Source organism: Peromyscus californicus, unplaced genomic scaffold (genome assembly GCF_007827085.1).
Source record: "Peromyscus californicus insignis strain IS unplaced genomic scaffold, ASM782708v3 Scaffold_10__1_contigs__length_136768540, whole genome shotgun sequence".
Lineage (NCBI taxonomy): Eukaryota > Metazoa > Chordata > Mammalia > Rodentia > Cricetidae > Peromyscus > Peromyscus californicus.
The window spans coordinates 83663131-83685582 of record NW_026294391.1 but is presented as its reverse complement, the minus strand read 5'-3'; the positions used below and the strand labels follow the sequence as shown (position 1 = coordinate 83685582).

The following is a 22452-nucleotide window of genomic DNA, read 5'->3' as shown; positions in this document are numbered from 1 at the left end:
TCTTGACTGCCAGGATCAGAGATACTGGAATGAAGACAGTATAAATAGGAACTTGTCAGATACATACATGCAAGCAAAAACACTCCTACACATAAAACAAAATAAATAAATAAATCTTTAAAAAAAAAAGTCTGAGTGTGGTGGTACATATCTGTATTCCCAGGAGGATCAAAGCCAATTCAAGACCAGCCTAGTCTACTTAGCAAATTCCAAGTCAACTTCAACTATCTTACTGTGTCTCTGCGTGTGTATGTGTTTCTTATGTTTTTCCTTTGGGTTTCTCTGCCTGTATGTTTTGTTCTATTCTGGCTTGTTTATTTGTCTGTTTGTTTTCTAAAGAGAGTGAGAAAGAAGGCGTGGAGTGGGATGGGTGGGGAGGTGGGGATGAAAGATGAAGGAGGGGAAATCATGGTCAGAATATACTGTATAAAGATTATTTTCAATAAAAAAAGACACAGTACATTTCCTTTGGAAAGAAAAAGACAAAACAAATAAAAAACAAAAAAAAACTGCCTAAAAGGCAAAACTACTAGGAAACTGATGACAAACGTATCAGGTCAACATACCAAACTTGCCACTGAGTGCCACATTTAATAAAATATCAATTGCTTCTGGAGCTAAGCCATTTTTCCAAGCCACATTTTCCACAGTTTTCAAGTGTTTTTCCAAGACCTTATCTTTATTCAGTGAAGCTTTCTTGGGACCTGGAAAAAGAAACAATATTAAACAATAAGACCATAGAAATTCTTTCAGTGCTCATCCTCAACAATTACAACCCAGGGACTTATGAAAGGAATAGATTTATGCAATAAATGTCTCCCTTTTATAAAACAAAAAAATAAAACAAACAAAACACCTTCAGAGCCTTTATTACTCAATACTTAGCAACAATAGAATCTTCAGTGAAGAAAACTTCCATCATGCCCTGACAAGTATATGTACACATATATAAAACATTGAACTTAAATTAAAACCTCTTTCAATATTAGGACAATTCCCAAACTCTAAAGTGCAATGAATTACCTAGAAACCTTTGTGTATATACATGAGTGTATGTGTGCACCTATTCCTGAGCCATGTATAAGTATGTGTTTGGAGGACAGAGGTTGATGCTAGGGATCTTCCTCTATCACTCACCACTTTTTTTTTGAGACAAAGCTGCTCACTGAACTTGGAGCTCACCAACTTGGCTAGACTATCTGACCAGTAAGCTACAAGGAGTCTCCTATCTCTGCCATCCCAGTGCTGGCATTACAAGCACATACACCATGCCATGATTTTTACATGCATACTGGTAATTTGAACTCAGGTCCTTTTACTTGCAAAGCAAGTACTTCTTCAACTGGGCCATCTCCTCAGCCTACCTAGAAGCCATTAAAGTCACAGTGCCAGGTTACATCCCATACCAACAAAATTCGATGTCTAAGATTAGATGAGAAGTATTAGTATATTTTAAAAGATTCTGAGGCAATCACAGTGTCTGCCAATCACTATGCCGGGAAGATGTTTTGTCTACAGTATATTATATAATATATATATATATATATATATATATATATATATATATATATATATATAGTCATATGGTAAATTCTCAATAAATGATAAATGACTATTAGATAAAAATTTGAATAAACCAAAACATCTTCCCTTTAAAAACATCTTAAGGCTGGACATGGTGGTGCACACCTTTAATCCCAGCACTTAGAAGAGGCCGGTGGATCTCTGTGAGTCTAAGGCCAGCCTGGTCTACAAAGTGAGTTCCAGGACAGCCAGCATAATACAGTGAGACCCTATCTCAAAAAAAGTCTTAAGAAAAAAGAAAAGAATTATTTTTGGACAGGTTCCCACTATATAGCCCAATCTAGCCTTAAATTTAAGTTCGTCTTACCTCAGCCTTACCCCCAGTGTTGGGATTACAGGTGTGTCTGCCACTACATCCAGCAATTAAGACTAAAATATTTTTAGAGAGAAATAGGACTTTCGGGGCTTGGGCTGAAGTTGTAGCTCAGATTTGAGAGTGCTGGGTTCTATCGCCAGCTCCACATAAACCAGGCATAGTAATGCATACCCGTAATCTCAGCAATCAAGAGTTAGGGACAGCTGGGCAGTGGTGGCACATGCCTTTAATCCCAGCACTCGGGAGGCAGAGGCAGGCGGATCTCTGTGAGTTCAAGGCCAGCCTGGTCTACAGAGCGAGTTCCAGGAAAGGTGCAAAGCTACACAGAGGAAACCCTGTCTCAAAAAACCAAAGAGTTAGAGACAGTCAGACTGGGAGTTCAAGGTTACTCTCAGCTACATACATAGTAAGTTCAAGGCCAGCCTGGCTGGGATACATAGCGTACCAGTCTCAATAAAAAAACTAAACAAAAAAAAAAAAAAACAAAACCCTGCACTTTCATAAGGAAACCAATCTGCCTTTACCTTTCTGAAAGAATCCTACTGCAATTTGCAGATCATCTTCAGCTTGATCATCAGTGTGTTCAGAATCTTCCACGGAATTGCTTTCTTTCAAGACACTCTTGGAAGTGCCTGATTTGTCTTTTACCTTCCAGGCTAAGAGATTGGTCTGAAAACTATTACTACCTTGAGAAATTCTGTTTCGTAGCTGGGAGCTTCTAGTATTCCTTTGAGTTGCCATCACTGTATACATGTTCTAGACAGAAACAAGTACCAAGTTACTATTAATCAGCCAGAGACAATGACCATATTTGCCTGAATTCCCACATGCAACTAGTATTCAATGACAAAGAACCTAGGAGATAGAGCTCATAGGCTTTTTTAGAAAGCCCTTGACCTGAACAGAAATAGATTAATAACTTGCCAATGTAATATATATCAGCTAAACTGGCCCTTTTAAAATGGCTACATTTTGTAAGTACAAAACCATCCCATCTCATAATTGATATCTTTTTCTATTCCTATTTTATCTACCCCTCCTTGATTTTGCTTTCAATCTTTACACTCTCTTTTTTGTTGGTACTATGTTAAAACTGCACAGTTAAAAATGCTAACTAGTGCCCAGGGTAGTAACATTATTCATCTATTAATTCACACATTCAATAACTAATTACTGTGTATCATCTTTATGCCAGACATAAGTCTAGTTACTAGGGCTGTAAAAATAAAACACCATGGTACCAGAATTCATGAACCCTACACTGGGGGACGAGGGTTATAAGCCAATGAATCAGTAAGTCACTAGTGCAGTGAAGTGACAGAAACGGGGTGGAGTAAGAATCTAATTTTGAGTAGGTATTCAGAGAAAGCCTCATGAATGAGAATGCCCCCCATAGGCCCATATATTTGAATACTTGATCCCCAGTTGATGGAACTGTTTGGGAAGGATTAGGAGGTGTGGCCTTGGAGGAAGATATATCACTGGGGGTGGACTTTGAGGTTTCAAAACTCCACACCATTACCACGTAGCTGTCTGCTTTGTGCCTGTGGATAGGATATAAGCTCTCAGCTACTCAGCTACTGCTCCAGTGCCATGTCTGCCTGCCACAATGATGGTCATGGATTCTACTACCCTCTGGAATAGTAAGTCTCAAATTACATGCTTTCTTTTATAAGTTGCCTTGGTCATGGTGTCTCTTCACCAAGAAAGAAAAGTAATTAAGACATCCCTCTAAAGTGACCTTTAAGGTAAGATCTAAGTGCCAAAAAGGAATGTACCATTTGAAGGTGTGGTGGAAGAGTATTTTATGAGAAGAAAAAAGGAAAGCACCCAAGAAGAAAGAACTTTGTGTATTAAAGAAAACACATCAACACCAGTGTGAACAGTGTGGAAAGAAAAAGGTAAAGTGAGAGAAGTCAGGATGGTAACAAAGGAGATCATACTGGGTCTTGTAGACAAAGAGTAAAGACTCTGACTTTTCAGTATCAAGGGAAACTACAGGAGAAAGAAAACATAAGACCATTTTTTTTCTGTAGGTAGAAACTAGAGTTCATGAGTGTTGAGAAAACACTTACCAGGCTTTGCCAAAGAAAGCTGATGACTGGCCTGCAGAAGGCCTAAGTTGTGTAAAAAAGACTCATGTGTCCTATGAGATGCTCGATTCAGCAGCATATATACTTGGGTAGACTGTTAAAAAGAAAAACCAACAGCAACCAAGAATTAGACACAGGTATGAGGGAAACCAAGAATGACTACTAAGGAACCAAGACTGGCTTCTAAGTTTTTATCTTCAAGTGGGAAAATCTATGGGAACAGATAGAATGACATTCAATCTCTTTCCCCTAGAAAAGATGAGACCAGAGCAAGAGAGCCTGTAAGTTCAAGTCTAAGGGAGGGGAGATCCAGAGAGCGTCCTACATTATGACCCCATTGGGAAAACTGTTGCAGCGCCTCTTGTGGTTCAAGTCACAGCCCGCCCGCCCCCCCACCCCCACCCCCGCGCCGCACCTAACAGCAAAATTGGCAAACAACTCAACCGACTAGGCCGATTCCTGGGACCACAAAGGAAAATCTGATCCCAGCTACCCATTTTATGGTAAGTCTCACCCTCTCGGGCTGCGGTATTCCAGAAGATCTCTGTGCCTCCACCCCAAGTCCAGCCGCGCAACCCCGCACCTTGAGAACCTCTGCGACCACTCGGCCTCCAGAGCCCAAAAGCCGCCTCTGAGATTCAAAGGCGCCGGCCCCGCCCCGCGCATGCGCTTCGGAGGAGTTCGCGACTGCGGAGGAGCGAGTTCAACCGAAAACTAATTGGCTTGAGTGCGGCTCTAAGGCGGGAGGTGGCGCGCGCGCGCGCGCGAGCGGAAAATGACGCGGCTCGATGACGCAGGGCGGCTGGCCCCGCCCACGGAGGCCTGGGGCGCGCCCCAGCCGGCAGTTGCTTTTGAAGTCAGTTGAATGATTGGCTGCGTTCTCCGTGTTCTGAGAAGGTTTGCATCAGTCATTCTGAGTGAAACAGTGCTAAGTGGCTTGGTGTTGAGTTTAAAGCAGTCAAGTGTGGCATTCATTTGGCTCCCACATTGCTCCCAAATGCCAGGGCTTTGAATCTGCAGAAAAAAGTGAAACTGAAAACTTGACAATAAAGGCGGCTTTTCCCCATGCTGTGACTTAAAGGGTCTGTCGCTTTCCAGTGGAGTTTGCGGGAGGGCGGGGGTTGGGGGGGAGAGAATGAACGGTAAGAGGAAACCACACGATCTGCCTGCTTTTGACAGACGATGGATACAAGTAACTTAAATTTACTAGGAACGGTCGGTCGGTTGGTGGTGGCAGCGGCCCAAGCCTTTAATCCCAGCACTCAGGGGGCAGAGCCATGAGGATCTCTGTGAGTTCGAGGCCAGCCTTGTCTACAGAGCGAGATTCAGGACAGGCCTCAAAACTACACAGAGAAACCCTGTCTCGAAAAACTAAAAACAAACAAACAAAAAAAAGAAAGAGGCCGGGCGGTGGTGGTGCACGCCTTTAATCCCAGCACTTGGGAGGCAGAGCCAGGTGGATCTCTGTGAGTTCGAGGCCAGCCTGGGCTACCAAGCGAGTCCCAGGAAAGGCGCAAAGCTACACAGAGAAACCCTGTCTCGAAAAACGAAAAAAAAAAAAAAAGAAAAAAAGAAAAGAGAGAGAAAAAATTAGGAATAAAAGAGGAAATGTGTAAATGGAATGCCTCAGCAATTTGAGGCCATAAGATTGTTACAAACTTTATGCAAAATTATACAGGAAAAATTTGCTATCTCAGGAAAGCATAAATAATCAAGGATTAAGTTGAAGTATTTAAGATAGACATCGAACCCATCTATGACCAGCCGGAGTTCATGAGGGACTGGGCTCTGTGGAACCATGTCTGCAGGATTGCCATGATGGAGTTTCAGTGAGGGTCCTGTATTGATGGCGTACCAGAAGCCAGAGGCCTTGAACCAGACCAAAAATTCATTGCATTGAACATTTGCCAGTAATGCTGATTGGACAAAAGGGTATATACTGCGTGATACACTGCAGCTCCCAATGCCACTAAGATGAAATGAAGAGGTGTTGGAAAGGTGCGAAAGATGGAGGAGCAAAGTGGGTTTTTGTTTGTTTGTTTGTTTTGTTTTTAATTAATATTTTTTACATTTTCGTTGGGGGACGCTACAGGGATGAGGGGCATATATGGAGGGACTGGGAAATGAGCGGGATCACAGTGCATGATATAAATTTCCCAAAGAATAAATAAAAAAATTATGTTAAAAGAAAAAGGAAACTGGGCGGTGGTGGCGTATGCCTTTAATCCCAGCACTGGGGAGGCAGAGCCAGGCGGATCTCTGAGTTCGAGGCCAGCCTGGGCTACAGAGCGAGATCCAGGAAAGGTGCAAAGCTACACAGAGAAACCCTATCTTGAAAAACCAAAAAAAAAAAAAAGAGAGAGAGAGAGAGAGAAAGAAAAAGAAAGAAAGAAAAGAAAAAAGAAAAAAAGGAAAGGGAAAAAACTAGGAATAAAAGAAGAAATGTATAAATGTAATGCCTGTCAGCGACTTGAGGCCATAAGATTATTACGAACTTTATGCAAAATTATACAGGAAAAATTTGCCATCTTAGGCAAGCATAAATAATTGAGGATTAAGTTGAAGTATTTGAGATAGACTACAGTAGAAACGACTACCACATCTAACATGGTTTTCAGAGTAGTTTGACAAACTCATTTACACATGCATAAAAATTGAGACTGTCCATTTTTTCTGATAACTGCTCTTTAGTAAAATTGAAATTTGTATTGAGCCATTTGTCATCCTTTTAATGATTTAATACACTCAAAGAATTGTAAACTGGACAGGATTGAAGACTTTGCCCTCTTTTCCTGGATGAAATGGTACCCTAAGTGATGAAATAACTTACTTAACATGACAAATTTGTGGCAGTGCAACTTGTCACTTTGTGGACACAGTGTAATAAAAGACACTGCTTCATATTTATTTAATGAACCTTTGGTTTTTTTCTTTTCTTTTCTTTTTTTTTTTTTTTTTTTTTTTGGTTTTTCGAGACAGGGTTTCTCTGTGTAGCTTTGCGCCTTTCCTGGAACTCACTTTGTAGACCAGGCTGGCCTCGAACTCACAGAGATCCGCCTGGCTCTGCCTCCCGAGTGACCACCACCCGTGGTTTTTTCTGAAATAATTTTTCATCTTTTCCTTTGACTCACTCAATAAAGACCTTCCTAACCCTGGATACGATATTGGGATGCTAAGGTGTATTTCTAAATGGTCTTAGCACAAATAAAATATCACCACGCTAAGGCTTTATCCTAAGACTCTAAGGCTTTCGCTCTTACATGGTAACATCAAAAAAGCATGAAGGAACTTAAAAGGATGAGCAAGTTAGCAGCCTCATTTTTATACTGAGACTATTATACCCTTCTCTTCTTCCTCATCTAGACCTTTGTTTGTTTGTTTGTTTGTTTGTTTGTTTGTTTGTTAAGAGCCTGGAGCTAGGTGTGGTGGCACATACCTTTAATCCAGCACTCTGAAGGAAGAAGCAGATGGATCTTTCTGAGTTCCAGGCCAGCCAGGGCTACGTAGTAAGACCTTGTTTCAGAGATGGGGAGAGAGAGAGCAGGTTCCTGGGCTGGGTATAGTGAGTGACACAGGCCTGGCTGCCCAGTATTTGTGAACTAAAGAAAGAATCTCTACTTTGAGGCCAGTTCAGGCTACACAGTGAGACCTTGCCTTAAAACAAACAAATACCACCACCAACAAACTCAAGAAATTCACACAGACGGAAGAATCTGAGTCCCTTGATATAGGAACTTCTCTTTCCAGATTTTCAGTCCATAATCCACACTATGTCCTCCAAATTTCAAAAACCTTTATTTTGAAAGAACGAGCAAAAGAAGACAGTTATCAATTACCAAGAACAATGACACTGAAGAAAATACGGTAAGTACTCTCCCCCACACAACCCCCACCCCCCTTCCCATCCCTGGCACAATATTAAAACCATCAAAGCACATTTAACAAAGAGAAACAGCAGTATGTAACTACGAAAGCTAACTTCCATACTGCTCAATCCACCTAACCCATGTCAAACGTCCTTCCCCTAGTCAAACTCGACCCACTGGAATGCTGAAGAGGTGTACAACAGACATTTCTGGGTGTAGTTTGGACTTTGTTAACATTAGCAAAGTTCAGTGACAAATCAATAGGAGTAGAGGACTCATCTGATGGATAAACACTGGATACAGCTTCTCTATTCAGTGTCAGGTTTCAGAAAACCGCTAGGGCTGGAGATTCGAACTTTTAACAGGGCCAGTGGCTGGTCCCTCAGTGGAAACTGTGGGGAAGCTGTCAGATCCTGGTGGGCTACTGAGAATCGTGAAAGTGAGGCAGCGTTGGTCTTAAAACCAGTTTTGACTGTGGCTAGTCAAAGCTTGCTAATTAAATTTCCAACTGCTAGCCAGAGCTCAGTAGGTTGGGCTCAGACAAAGGCCAGGAGAAACCTCCTACTGCATCGCTTGAAGAACCCTACTATTGGCTGCATATGTCCCTTGTTTGAATTGAACTTGATGTTGAGTGTTTCAAACTTGAAAGTTGAACTAGAGGCTGATTACATTGAAGAAACTCTTCTCATAAAATGGTGAGCTGTTTACAGCTTAATGCAGAGAGGGATTTCCATCCCACATGGAACTAGGTTCTTTGTTTTCTACCAGAATAGGATTCTCTTGACAGGAGGGTTCCTTTATTCTACCTTTGCTGGCATCAATTTATAAAGGGAAGGATACCTGTGCAGGATTAGTTCAAGATCAGAGCCTCCCCTACACATGTGTGTATACTCACACACATGGCAGTTAAATACATTCCCCCACACATAATCTCACAGTCACATGCTTGCTGGAGTCCACCTCACAAATACACCTCAATAGTAGCCATATACATGAACATGCAGCAAGATGTGAGCATTGCTCCAGAGTGATTAAAGGTGGTGCACGAATGTCAATGTGGGGAGGTCATTTTAGGGTATAGATGTACACAAGCCAACTAACTTGCAGTTTGTATTTTTCTCTTTTCCCCCAAGATAAATAAATCAAATGAAAAACACACACTGATATCTTCTTGGGTGTCAAAGAGGCAACTGCCTAGAAGGTCCTAATTTTGCACTTTCAATTTCTTATGACACCTTCACTTTGCCCTGGGGGGCCTTCTCATATAAGGAGGGTTGCTCCTCTGCACTCTCAGGCAAGGCCTTCTTCTCAGAAGACCGGTCTTCAGGCTTGCGGGCAATCAACAGGCGGCAGGTAAGCAGGATACCAAACACCAGAGCATGCGCATAACGTTTGAGAGGATCACCGACCAGCTGGTGGAAGAAAAGCACAGCCAACACCAGCAGGAGCAGGAAGAAGTTGGCCACATCTTTGGGACGCCCAGGTACCAGGGTCATGACGATGCCACAGGCCACTTCAAGAGCGCCAATGCTTTTTCGAAGGAGAATGGAATTGATGCCCATTTTCTTCAGCAGAGGAAGGGCTCGGACATAGCTCTTGTAAGCACGTTTCTAGAGTGGGGATATCATAAGGAAACCAATGCATTAATCACAATTTTAACATCAGAATGAAGAAAACACCAGCAAGGGTCTTTTTCCCCCTACCATCACCTTTTCACACCAACCGAAAGTATTCCATTTTTCACCCTGTCCTTTAAATAAAACCTTGTGAGTAGGGTAAGAAAAGAGGAGACAATCTGTTTGGAATCTCTGTGATTAAAAATGTAAAAAGTGTGGGGCTGGAGAGATGGCTCAGCAGTTAAGAGCACTGGCTGTGTTAGGCATGGTGGCACATACCTTTAGTCTCAGCACTTGATGGGGGCAATGGCAGGCTGATCTCTGAGTTCAAAGCCAGCCTGGTCCATATATTGAGTTCCAGGACAACCAGAACTGCATAGTTTAGAGACCGTGGCTCCAAACAACCACAACAACTAAAGAGCACTGGGTACTCTTGCAGGGGACCAGGGTTGGATTCCCAGCACCTACATGGTGGCCCATAACCTTTTCTAACTCCAGTTCCATGGGGACCTGTGTCTTCTGTAGCACTGCACAGATGTGGTGCACAGACACACATACAGAAGAAAAACACTCATACACATAAAAAAAAGTAGATGGATCCATCAAACCACAAAAAAGGCCCTCAGCTGACCCAAACCTGCTAGCACCTCGACGTTGGATTTAGCTTCCTGAACTGTAAAAAAAATAAACGCCTGTTGTTCACAAATTGCCAATTTGTGACATTTTGTTATGACAATCTGAATGGACTCAGACAGACATCAAGAGGAATAATGCAGCAAATCTGGTCTCCGACTCCTTTTTAAAGTTGCTGTCTGTAAATCACTAAGAAACTAGAAGAAATTCATCAAACCCATAAAACTGGTCCACACTTTCTAGTACTTGCTTTGTCCAAACCCAAATGCAAGACAATGCATGGGAAAGCCTCACAAATTTGGACTTCCTTCATTGGAATGTATTACCATACATTTTTAAAATGTTTTTAAAATTTTTTTTTGAAAAGCAGAGTTAAAGTCTACATTTTAGACTCTACCAAAAATGTTGATCAAATTAAAAATACAATGGGGCTACAGTTGACAGAGTCGTTGCTTAGCAGACATGAGGTCCTGGGTTCAATCCCCAGACTACATGGATCAGGCATGTTGGCACTTGCCTGTAGGACCAGCACTCCAGTGGTAAAGGCAAGAGAATGAGAAGTTGAAAGTCATCCTCAGCTACATAGTTAGAGGTCAGACTGATACACATGAGACCCCTGTCTCAAAGAACAAACAAATCCTGGTTCCATTCACTGACTCAATATTTATTCTTTCCATATGCTAGGCACTGTCCTAAGTATTCTGAATGCAAATATGAATCTTTCACAAAGAAAGCCTTATCTTTGTTTTAATTAATTAATTAATTCTTCTCATATTTTGCATCCCAACCACAGTTTTGCCTCCCTCCTCTCCTCCCAGTCCCTCCCCATGCCTGGCCTCCCCTCTCTCCCAGATCCACTCCTTCTCCTTTCCCTTCAGAAAAGGGCAGCCCTCCTAGGGATATCAACCAAACATGGCATATCAAGTTACAATAAGACTAGGCACAGATCAAGCCAATCGACTATCTCACCCATTCAGAGGGCCTGATCCAGTTGGGGGCCCCTCAGCCATTGGTTCATGTGTTTCCATTCGTTTGTCTATTTGTCCCTGTGCTTTATCCAACCTTGATCTCAACAATTCTTGCTCATATAAACCCTCCTCTTTCTCGCTAATTGGACTCCTGGAGCTCCACCCGGGGTCCTAGCCGTGGATCTCTGCATCCAGTTCCCTTAGTCATTGGATGGGGTTTCTAGCATGACAATTAGGGTGTTTGGCCATCCCATCACCAGAGTAGGTCAGTTCGGGCTGTCTCTCAGCCATTGCCAGCAGTCTATTGTGGGGATATCTTTGTGGATTTCTGTGGGCCTCTCTAGCACTTTGCTTCTTCCTATTCTCCTTGATCTGTTTGGGAGGCATCCAGGCAGTGGAGCCGGGTCCTGTGCTTATTGCATGAGTTGGCTGTTTGAAACCTGAGGCTTATACAGGGTCGCTTGGCTCAGCCTGGGAGGAGGGGACTGGACCTACCTGGACTGAGTCTACCAGGTTGATCTCAGTCCTCCGGGGAGGCTTTGCCCTGGATGAGGTGGGAATAGGAGATAGGCTGGGGGGAAGGGGAGGTGGGCGGGGGGGGGGGGGGGGGGGGGGGGAAACAAAGGAATCCATGGCTGATACGTAGAACTGAATTGTATTGTAAAATAAAATTAAATAAAATTAAAAGAAAGAAAGAAAACATAAAAAAAAAAGACTAGGCACATACCCTCATGTCAAGACTGGACTAGGCAACCCAGTAGGAGGAAAAGGGTCCCAAGAGCAGGCAAAAGAGTCAGAGAGATTCCCCCGACTCCCATTGTTAGGAGTCCCACAAGAACACCAAGCTACACGACCATAAGGTAATATGCAGAGGACCTAGCTCAAACCTATACAGGCTCCCTGACTGTTACTCCAGTCTCCATGAGCCCCTGTGAGCCCTGCTTAGTTGATTCTGTGAGGCCTTACCTTCTTGAAGCTTGAAGTTTAAAAGGGAAAGAATAGACACTGAAATGTGAAAGTGTGTTAAAGTGTTGAGTGTCTCATAAAATAATGTAATGGTTATAGTGGAGACACACCAAATCTCCTCCGCTGGTGATAGTGGGAGTGAAATCCTAAAAGAAAAGCTGGTGTTTACAAGAACAGTAAGGGCTTGGCAAATGGAGGAAAATGAATGGGTTAAAAAAGGCCCTAAAGTATAGAACAGATAAAAGTGTTGTGAACACTACCTTACTTTGGTGTGGACTGGAGCAGGGAAGGGAGGGGAAATAATGAAATAGAGGAAAAACATATAGACTGCATGGTGGAAAACTTAATTGTGCTATGAAGCTCTGGACTTTGTCCTATAAGACAGTGAAAGCAACATAATCTGATTTTAAGGGATGTCTTTTTAGAAACCATGAGGATGTATTTCAACAGGTATACTTGCAAACAAGGAAATTGAGTGAGATGCTTAAACTAGCAATATAACACACACACACACACACACACACACACACACACACACACACACACACACTCAAAAACCCCAAACAAATAAAAAATATAAAAACAATTCCAAGACTGAAGCTGCAGCTCAGTTGGTAGAGTGCTAGCCTCGTATGCAGGAGGCTGAATGAACTGGGCATGTTGGCACATACCTGTTAATGTTAATCCTAGCTTGGGAGGAAGAGGCAGGAGGATCTCAAGGTCAAGGTCATCCTCAGCTACAAACTGAGTTGGAAGCCAGACTGGGATACATGAGATCCTGTCTAAAAAAAAACAAAACAAAAAACAAAATCAAACAAACAAAAACAGAGAAAGGAAAAAGAATTCTAGAACCCACAAATAAGAGAGAAAATAGGTGAATTTGTATTTATGTATCTGATTTTACTTACTATGATCTCCACTTGCATCCATTTTCTAGCAAATAATTCCATTCTCCTTTATTGCTCAATAAAACTCCATACTGTAGCCAGGCGGTGGTGGCACCCGCCTTTAATCCCAGCACTGGGGAAGCAGAGCCATGCAGATCTCTGTGAGTTCAAGGCCAGCCTGGTCTACAGAGCAAGATCCAGGACAAGCACCAAAACTACGCAGAGAAACCCTTTCTCGGCAACCAAAACCAAAAACCCTCCATACTGTAAGAGGAGACTTCTGCCCAGGAGGAAGGAGGAGAGGGAGATCTGTGATTGGTATGTAAAATGAATTAAAAATTTCTTAATAAAAAAATAAAAATTAGAAAAAGGAACCATGTAAATTTGTGCATTAAAAAAGGAGACTTCTGGGGGATGGAGAAAAGGCTTAGCAGTTAAGGGCATGTACTGCTCTTCCAGAAGACCCAAGTTCAATCCCCAGCATCCATGTGGGGTGGCTCACAACAACCTGTTGAAGATTCAAGGCCTCTGACCTCCATAGGCACCTACAGTCATGAGATCAGTAGCTTGGTAGTAGTTCAATCCCAAATACGTACAACACACACACACACACACACACACACACACACACACACACACACACACAGAATTTTCAAAGGCACCAAATGAAGGACTAGTAAGGTCAGGCCTCAATTTGTACAACTGTAGACTGAAGAAAAGTTAAACTTACATCTCTATTAGACGTTTTTCACTATTCCTTACTATAGCATACTTTTGCTAGGTATTGTAAGTAATCTATAGATGGGAATATGTACATAAGTAATGTAAATACTAGATCATTTTAAGTGAGACTTGAACATCCAAGGATTTGGGTATCACTCTACTCTTGTCCCTACCCTGCTCCTGAGCATGTGAAAAAATGTTAGCCATAGTTCTTCCTCCCTCTTCTCACCTTAGGTTAGAGCAAGGAATTTTTGGAGTGAAATTGAAAGAGAGATTTGCCAGGTACAGTAAATTCTAGGTCCAAGGAAGCCAGAGCCACATGGAGCAGACCTCAGCTCAGAGTTAAAGATGTTGCTGAGAAGTCTGCCCCTTTCCTCCATGGTTAACCTGCATGCGCAACACTTGCCTCCACCCCACCTCCACCTCTTTATCCTGGTGATAGATCCAAGGGCTTCTTTAACGTTTATGAGGACCATTTTCTCTCCATTTCTTTTCAAGACAGTTTCATGTAGCCCAGGGTGGCCTCAATATGTAGCTAAGGGTGGTCTTGTACTCCTGATCCTTCTCTCTCTCTCTCTCTCTCTCTCTCTCTCTCTCTCTCTCTCTCTCTCTCTCTCTCTCTCTCTCTCTCTCTCTCTCCAGAGTCTCCTGTAACCTAGGCTAGCCTCAATAAGTAGCGGAGGATGCCTTTGAATTTCTGTTCCTCATGCTGGTACCTCCCAAGTGCTAAGATTACTAGAGTGAGTCACAAAGCCCACCACGTTCATTTTCAAAAGGACCGCTCTTAATTAACACTAGGGTTTTCAAGGAGGAATTCCTAAATCCTCAAGTGTGAGCTTCTGGAGGATGCACAGAGAGGAGAAGATAAGTTTCTTAGAGATCCTACAGTCCCTTCAGGTTCCAGAACTTCCAGACATGCTCTGAGTAGCTTCTCCAAATGTCACTCCTCCAGCATGAATCACTTAACATTCAAGAATAGATTCTTATCAATGGTGTTGTGGAATCTTGAAGCAGTCATCCTCCTGTCCCTGTAACCACCCCCCAGAAGAAACCTTATTTTCAGCATTGGCATCAAACCCAGGGCCTCACACGCGAAGCTAGATAAATGTTCCACCATTGAACCCTTGTTGCTTCTTTCTTTCCTCTTCTTTCACGGGAGAAAACTGAATGTGGTAAGGCATTTCATCACATCTTTAGTTCTATGCTGAGCAGACACACACAGGACCTATTGTCCATGACTCCAAATGGAGACTGTACAGTTCGTTAGAAATGTGATGATAGTGACGTTATAGGGAGCCTAGTTCTTTCTGCTGCAGAGTAGAAGAGAGACATCAAAAGACTCCTACCACTGCCAGCCCCTTTCTTAATGTTTGGGGCAGGCCACCTCACTCCTAACAACAGAAGTGTCCCGTGTCATGAATCTGTAGTAATGAGATCCCTAAAGGCATTAGTGGTATTGATGGTAAAAATAAAGAGAGCTGACTGACTCACTTTCCCAAAAAGCTGTCACAATTCACTTTAAAAAAAAAAAAGATTTATTTATTTACTATGTGTACAGTGTTCTGCCTGCATGCATCCCTGCAGGCCAGAAGAGGGCAGAACTCATTACAGATGGTTGTGAGCCACCATGTGCTTGCTGGGAATTGAACTCAGGACCTTTGTAAGAGCAAGCAGTGCTCTTAACCTCTGAGCCACCTCTCCAGCCCACAATTCATTTTTTTTTTTTTTTGGTTTTTCGAGACAGGGTTTCTCTGTGTAGCTTTGCGCCTTTCCTGGAACTCACTTGGTAGTCCAGGCTGGCCTCGAACTCACAGAGATCCGCCTGGCTCTGCCTCCCGAGTGCTGGGATTAAAGGCGTGCGCCACCACCACAATTCATTTTTTTATATCTGCTTTTATTTTTCCATTCAAATGAAGCAGACCCTGAAACCATAGTTTCCTGAAGAGGCCAAGCAGTGGGAAACAAAAGTGTTGAGTCAAATGTTTCAAATCTCTTCAAAGGCAATCATGCAGCAGTTTCCTCGGACCTGTATTTGTTTTGTTGCTTGGATAAAATTACAGGTATCTTATTGCCTCGGTTTCCCCTTTTATAAATTAGATGATTGTTTTGGAAATGAAATCAAAGATTTACAGTACCATAGCTTCAAGTGAGAGGAGCGTGCACGCACACACACACACACACACACACACACACACACACACACACTGTTAGAACTCAGGAGAGTGAAGTCACCCTTGGAAGGGCAGTGACTGAAAAGGGCATAGGATGTGATGGAGCACCAGTCATCTACTTCTAGTGGGTACATACTTATGTGGGGATATTCTGAAATTTTCTGGAACTGTGCAATTATGTGTCATCTGTATGTTATACTCCAATAAAATTTACGCGGAGAATTATATGAGAGTGAAAGAGTGTGCTTACAAAAATATATTTTGCCTAAAAGTCTCAGCCTAGTTACTATCTTAGACCACATAAAACCTACACAAGTGCTGCAAAATTTGCTGACTCACGTATGATTTTCATGAATTTTTGTAGGAAAAAAAAGCCACCTGTGAATCATAGAGCATTATTTGAATGTAATAAAAAGCTCATCACGCTAAATTGCCAACTATTCATATGAATGATAAGGACCTTTTCAGTGCTTTCCACTTTCCTTTGTCATTTATACTTACCTAAAGAGGACTCTAACAAACCTGGTCCCATTAAGCAAAGGGAATCCTATCTACATTACTTCTTAGAGCAGGCGAATCTGTCCTCTACTGTTAAGTCAAAACCACTCTGAAACAAAGTCAGATGTTGGCCAAACTGAGAGTCTACAAGATTCCTGACATAGCTTTGATGTAATGTGTATAGTTCAGCTTGTGTGACTAGCTGTGTGAACTAAGTAAGCCATGTCACATTTCAGGGTCTATTTTCTCTCTAAGGGAATAGATATACTGCAACACTTCCAAGAAGTCTAAGCATCGGTGAATTACTACCCTATTACCTAGTTGGAAAGCAATTAATGGCACTGATTGGAAGCATAAAAGATTGCCTATGGACATTAAATAAACTGCACAAACATATTGGGAATGTCTTATTAGGGTTACACAAACAGGGGAACATTTAACTAACTACAGATAACCAAATTAACAGAATCAACAAATCATTTCTGTGAGGGGATGCAAAGAATCAGAGACTTACCCCATGGTCCCCAGGGTCCAAATCCTTTAGCCTCTTTGTGACAGAATTTTGGTGTTTTCTTACTAATACATATGTGGTCTCCTGTGCTCACAGGCTAGAACCACCACTAAAAAAAGCTGAGTACAAATTGCATGCAAGTTAGCCATTCATATACCCCCAGTCCCTGCACAGGAAACTGCTTAGCAGCATCTGTAAGCACTGTCTCCCAATTCAAGTGAACTAATGAGGCATTCAGTCAAGGGCGTCTCCGATCGTGCAGGATTCACTTGGGATATAGAAAACTGTATAATAACACTTCCTTAATCTGGGGGAGGTATGAGACAACACATACCAATTCAGAGATGCATGTGCTAATTCTGTAGGAGACTCACTGTGCATTACACTGCAGCACATGAATTCTTCAATATTATCTGATTGCATAAAGGTCTGTTCACAAGAGCACAGGAAAGTACATTTTGTTCTTTTATGCACTCGATTCTAGCCCTTTAAATGACCATTCAAATTAGTTAGAAAACCACTGCATAAAATAGAGTCAATTATCAGCATCACCTACTCAAAGGTTTCCTTGAACACCTACTGTAGCAAGCACTGTCCCAGACATTACAAACATATTGTCTCAGCTAAGGTTTACAACCTTTTGAGGTAGGAATTCTTACTCCCATGTTACAAATAAGGAAACCAAGAGTGCCAGAATTCTAACTCTGGCTTGAATGAATCCAAACCCTGTATTCTCCAGTCGAGCCAAGAGAAGAGTTCATAGTCTTTTTTTTTTAAGCTCTTTCTTCAGTTATTCTTCATAGAGGGAATAATATCTAAGATAACATAATAGCTTTTATTATTTTCTTATTGAGACAGGGTCTCTCTATGTAGCCCAGGCTGGCCTCAAATTTATAGAGATTCACCTGCCTCTGCTTCTCAAATGCTGGGATTAAAAGTGTGCTCCACATGTCTAGCATATAAAGGCTTTAAAATAGAGATAAGAATAGACAAAAGAGAAATGTATAAGTCTAAATTTTGAAAAATTGGTTCAGAAATAAAACAACCTCCCAAAATATAGATTGGGGAATTGAACTCATACAAAAAAAGGAAGAAGAATGTTGGGTATTTTTAAGAGTCAGTTGTAGGTTTTATCAACCAAAAAAATTCAATGATCCCTTACACACATGGTTTCCAATCTCTTCTCTAACAACAGCGTTCCCTATGATCTTGGATGAATCATTAAACTCAGTGTGCTTCAATTATCCATTAGTAAAACAGAAAGCTCTAAGAAAATGAATCTACTACACAGAGATGCTCTAAATAAATAAAAATAACTACACCAGCACCATCCATCACCGCCTTGAAATCTTATGAGAAATACCACTGCAGTCAATATATGATGAACCCCGCTAGTGCAGGGAAGTCACTTCGAAATGGGAAATAATCATTCCATCTTTCCCAAGCTTTGTGTTCTGAAGGACTAGTGACCCCCTCTCAGAAACAAGCAGTGGTTCCCGAACTGCATAATCAAGAATAAACCAGAAAAGACTGAAGGATAGTGATAAGGCAATGCTGCAATGACTCATTTGAATCATTCATTCACCCATCCATCCCACAAATATATATGTATATATAATATATTCTTTTTTGAGAATATGTATTATTTGGAGAATATATAATATATATATTCTCCAAATATATATATGCTTTTGGAGACAGTGTCTTGCTATGTAGCCCAGGCTAACCTGGAACTTTCAAGTTTTTTGCCTTAGCATGCTGAGTGCTGTCCACAAATGTATACTGAGCACATTCTGTTCAAGAACTGAATACTGCCTCCCTTTCATATGGGCTCAAGATTAATGCTGGGACAAGCCTGAGCACTCTGCAGTGGGCCCTATGTCAGAAAGCCATCAGCACTCACACAGCCTGACATTCAGTGCAGGAGGAGACCCTGGGAAAGAGCAGTCTGAAAATCCTCTATCTGCTTCAGACCACTGCGACATCTACCTTCCAGTGAGATAGATTTCCACCCCTCCAAAAGCCCCATAGAACAGAAACACAGAAGTGAGTGCACACACACACACACACACACACACACACACACACACACACACACACACACACACACAATTGTTTCCTACTGCTCTGTCAGAGTATACCAATTTAAATCTTTTTCTGTATATGCCAGGAGATCTTCAGGCTGTTTTCTCTGGCTTTCATTAGGCTGCAATAGACAGCTCCACTCCCTAGGAAGAAGCTCACTCTAAACCCATTTGTGGCTAGTACTCCTCATGAGCTCCTGCCAAGCTGGTAGGAAGCTTCCCGGTGGTGACTCCATCTTAGCTGAATTGCCTGCAGAGCTTAACACTGTTCTTAGGGTGCAGCTTGGGGGTCCTCTAAGGCAGCTGGGCAAGGTTCAGAGTACAGGAAGCATGGTGAAGAAAGCTATGTCCCTAAAGAAAGGGAAAGCTTAAAATACCTCTGGTGCACACACACAAATGTATAAATAAACATACATATGAAAAGTAAAGCAAGAGCACATTCGTGCATTTAAAATCAAACCCTAAACTAGTGCAGCCAAGACAAAAGCATAAAAGCATTCCCCTCCACTGCTTCCCTGTCTTCCAACCTCTTCAAGCCCTTTGGTGGCTTCTGCCACCTCACCCTACCCCCTTCCCCAATGCAGGCAGCCTTGGCTACTTATTTTGACCTGCTTTCAATTCCATCTGGTCTAACATACTGGGAGGAGGGGAGATGAGGAGAAGCATATTAGGATTTGCCACCGGGGCTAGACCTAAGCCACCTTCCCCCACCCAAGAGTAATCCCGTGGTAAGGAAGAAACAAAAAGCTCAAGCCAGAGCTGTGTGCAAGTATTTTCTGAACATTTACAGTCTGCCAGACTTCATCCATTTGCAGCTCATGTTGAGGGGCCTTGGAAAGCTCTGCAGTGGGCTCTAGGAGAGCAATTAATCCCTCTCAGTGTATGAGGCTATTCCTTCCCACCTTAGCCCTAAAGGGGAGACCCTCTTGCCTCTTTTCTCTCTTTCTTCTCTTCTTCCCTAAGCTCATTTCCATCTTGACCTTGAGAGCCGGGTAATGTGCTCCCATTACTGGCACTCTGGCCAGGGCTTCTAGAAGCAGGTTCCCTCCAACCGGGGCGGGGAATCGAATAGGCAAAGTGACAGGGGTGGAGGTGAGAGACGGAAAGTGCTGGAAACATCTCTTGCTGTCTCCTAGTACTCCACTACATAAGTCCTCCTCACACCTAACTGGGAAAGGCGGCCCAGCCCCCAGTTTGCAGAGCTATTTTGGCCAGTCACCTTCGGGCATTGCAACTCTGCAGAGAGGAAACCTGCGGAGGGCCTGGCTCAGGGCAGCCACCGGAGGAGGCATGGTGGGGATTACAGACGGTTCTGCAGGAGAGTCCGGACAGACTTGATCAATTTTGTAGATTAGCCTTCACACCAAATAAAATAAAACAAAACATCCAGCTCTCCCCTCCAGGGAAGGGGCAGAAGCAGAAGCAGCTCAGTGACCTTTATTTGGGGCAAGACTGCTTTGTCTCCGACATCCAGATCGTGCCCAGGCGCCTAAAAGAATACTGTCAGCTCTGCACACGGGATGTGTGCTAGCTTTAGGAACCCGTCTCCTCACCCCACCCCCAGCTTTTCTTCTCTTTCCCCTTTGTTCCTCCCTAAAATATATAAACTCTGGCCAGCTAAACTCTTTGCTTAGAGGGAAAGACTCAGACTTGCAGACTGGCTGTGGCTGGGACTTTGGGTGTGTGCTGGGAAGAGGGACGGGCTCGTTGATGACAGGTGCTAAGCAGGTCTCAGCCCCCTGCTTGACTTAAAATTGGGGGTCCTCGCTGGGCAGCCCCTCCCCCAACTGGCATGCAGTGGCACCAAAACAGTTGCTCCCAGCACAGCCCACACTGAAATCGCTCTTGTCCAGCTGTTCCTTCCGAGCTGTAAAGTTGTTAGGGAGAAGGGAGGGTCCGGGGCTGAAGGAGAGGTTAAGAGAAAGGCACCGGAGCGGAGAAAGAAAGGAGGAGAGGTAGTCACAATCCCATAGGGGTGCGCTCCTCATTGCTCCTATACATCACTTACCATCTCACTGTAGGCATCCTTGCTGAGTCTGGGGGTCAACTTGATGGTCCCCATGAAAACAAAGAAGAGTCCCAGGGCCACTGAGAGGGCCACGATAGTTACGGTTCGTGGGGATGCCATGGGGTCGCCAAGGCAAGTCCCAACTAATCCTTCTGCTTTGCGCAGCCGGGGCTGTCAAGGCGCAGGCAGTTAGCACAGGGAGAGCTAGAGGCACGCTGCGGAGGCAGCAAGCAGAGAGAATGACAAAGGGAGAGGAGGGAGCTGGAGAGAAAAATTGAGAGATCGAGATTCAACCACTCTCACTACAACAATCGCTGGGTCCTAATGCCCTCCGATTGCACCTCCCTGGCGTAAAGGACCGTGAAGAAGTTCAAAGAAACCCTTAACTGAGACGGCAACTTCCAATTCCTAAGTGCAAAGGAGGCAGTTTATGCTTCGAGTTCAGCACCAGGAATGAGGAGTTTAGAGAGATGTCCTTTGTACTATTTTACCAAGTGCATTTTTAATCCCCTCATACCTACCCTTCTGTTATTCACTCCCCATTTCAAACCTCATCATTTCCTTCAATCAAACCATCGGGCTTCATGAAGTCATTGGTGTCTGAAAGTGCTAACACTCAAGGACGAAACTGCAAGCCCCACCTGGTGGCTCAAGCCTGGAATCCCAGTATTTTAGTGGCTTGGAGCAGGAGGATGGTGAGTTCTGGACCAACCTGGGCTACATAGATAGTTCAAGGCCACCCTGAACTCTTACCAAGAGCCCCTCTGAAAAATCATCCTCCCAAAAAAGAAAAGAGAAAAATTGTAAAACCATTAAGTTCTCAGGATTGACAGCAACCGAAGAAGGCATTATCTTCTACTTGCTTAAAAACCATGTTATAGTTAGCATTTAAAAACTTTCCCATGGGGCTGGAGACCTAGCTCAGTTTGTAGAGTGCATGCTCCATGATACCCTCCCTTTTTTTTACATTTTGATCCTATCTCTCAAAGATTTATCTTTCAGTGGGCCCCACTGCCAGGTGCTATCTCACTCACTGCCCCATCCTACCAGAGCATCTCTACCATTCAGGCTTTTGATCACTCATCTTCCTTCTCCCTACTAGTCATTAGGTTATTGCCTTTACTCTTCAAAGGTTATTCTTTGAATAACCTTTGCATCAATGTCGCCTCCTCCATAAAGCCTCTCCTGATATATGCCCACCTAGATAAGACTTTTCTCCTCCTTTGATGTTCTACTACGAAAACCAATGTTTATCGACTGTCTAGTAGGGTCAAGAAACTGCTCTTGTATTAATTCGCTTAATATTTATATGCAGCAACACTGTGAGCTAGGTATGAACTCCCATTTATGGGTGGGATTCAAATGACTAGACAGTCATATCTAGAGGCCAGGCTCATTTGGTTTTGTTAAACATATGAAGTCTTTGTTTACTCCAGGAGGGAGTAAAGAGAGCATCAGAGCCTCTGATAAGATTTGTTTCTCAGAGCTGAAGAGATAGCTCAGCGGTTAAGAGCACTGGTTACTCTTC

The 22452-nt window shown here is 43.0% G+C and overlaps 2 protein-coding genes across 2 annotated transcripts in view; both read right to left on the bottom strand.

Moving 5' to 3' along the window:
- Window positions 1–5544, bottom strand: part of Cenpi (centromere protein I) — a 60056-nt gene extending 54512 nt beyond the window's left edge. Inside the window, exons 1-4 of the mRNA XM_052735569.1 lie at window positions 4508–5544; window positions 3976–4087; window positions 2425–2656; window positions 567–704 (exon numbers count right to left, since the gene is read on the bottom strand). Of these exons, the coding sequence (XP_052591529.1) occupies window positions 567–704; window positions 2425–2653 (367 nt within the window). The 5' untranslated portion in view covers window positions 2654–2656; window positions 3976–4087; window positions 4508–5544. The remainder of the gene's footprint in view (window positions 1–566; window positions 705–2424; window positions 2657–3975; window positions 4088–4507) is intronic.
- Window positions 5545–7769: 2225 nt separating this feature from the next.
- Tmem35a (transmembrane protein 35A) lies at window positions 7770–21176 on the bottom strand. Its single transcript, XM_052735557.1, has 2 exons — window positions 20925–21176; window positions 7770–9469 (listed from the first exon to the last, which is right to left on the bottom strand). Exons 1-2 carry the CDS (start codon window positions 21042–21044, stop codon window positions 9086–9088), a joined length of 504 nt encoding a protein of 167 aa, XP_052591517.1. The 5' UTR covers window positions 21045–21176; the 3' UTR covers window positions 7770–9085.
- Window positions 21177–22452: the final 1276 nt, after the last annotated feature.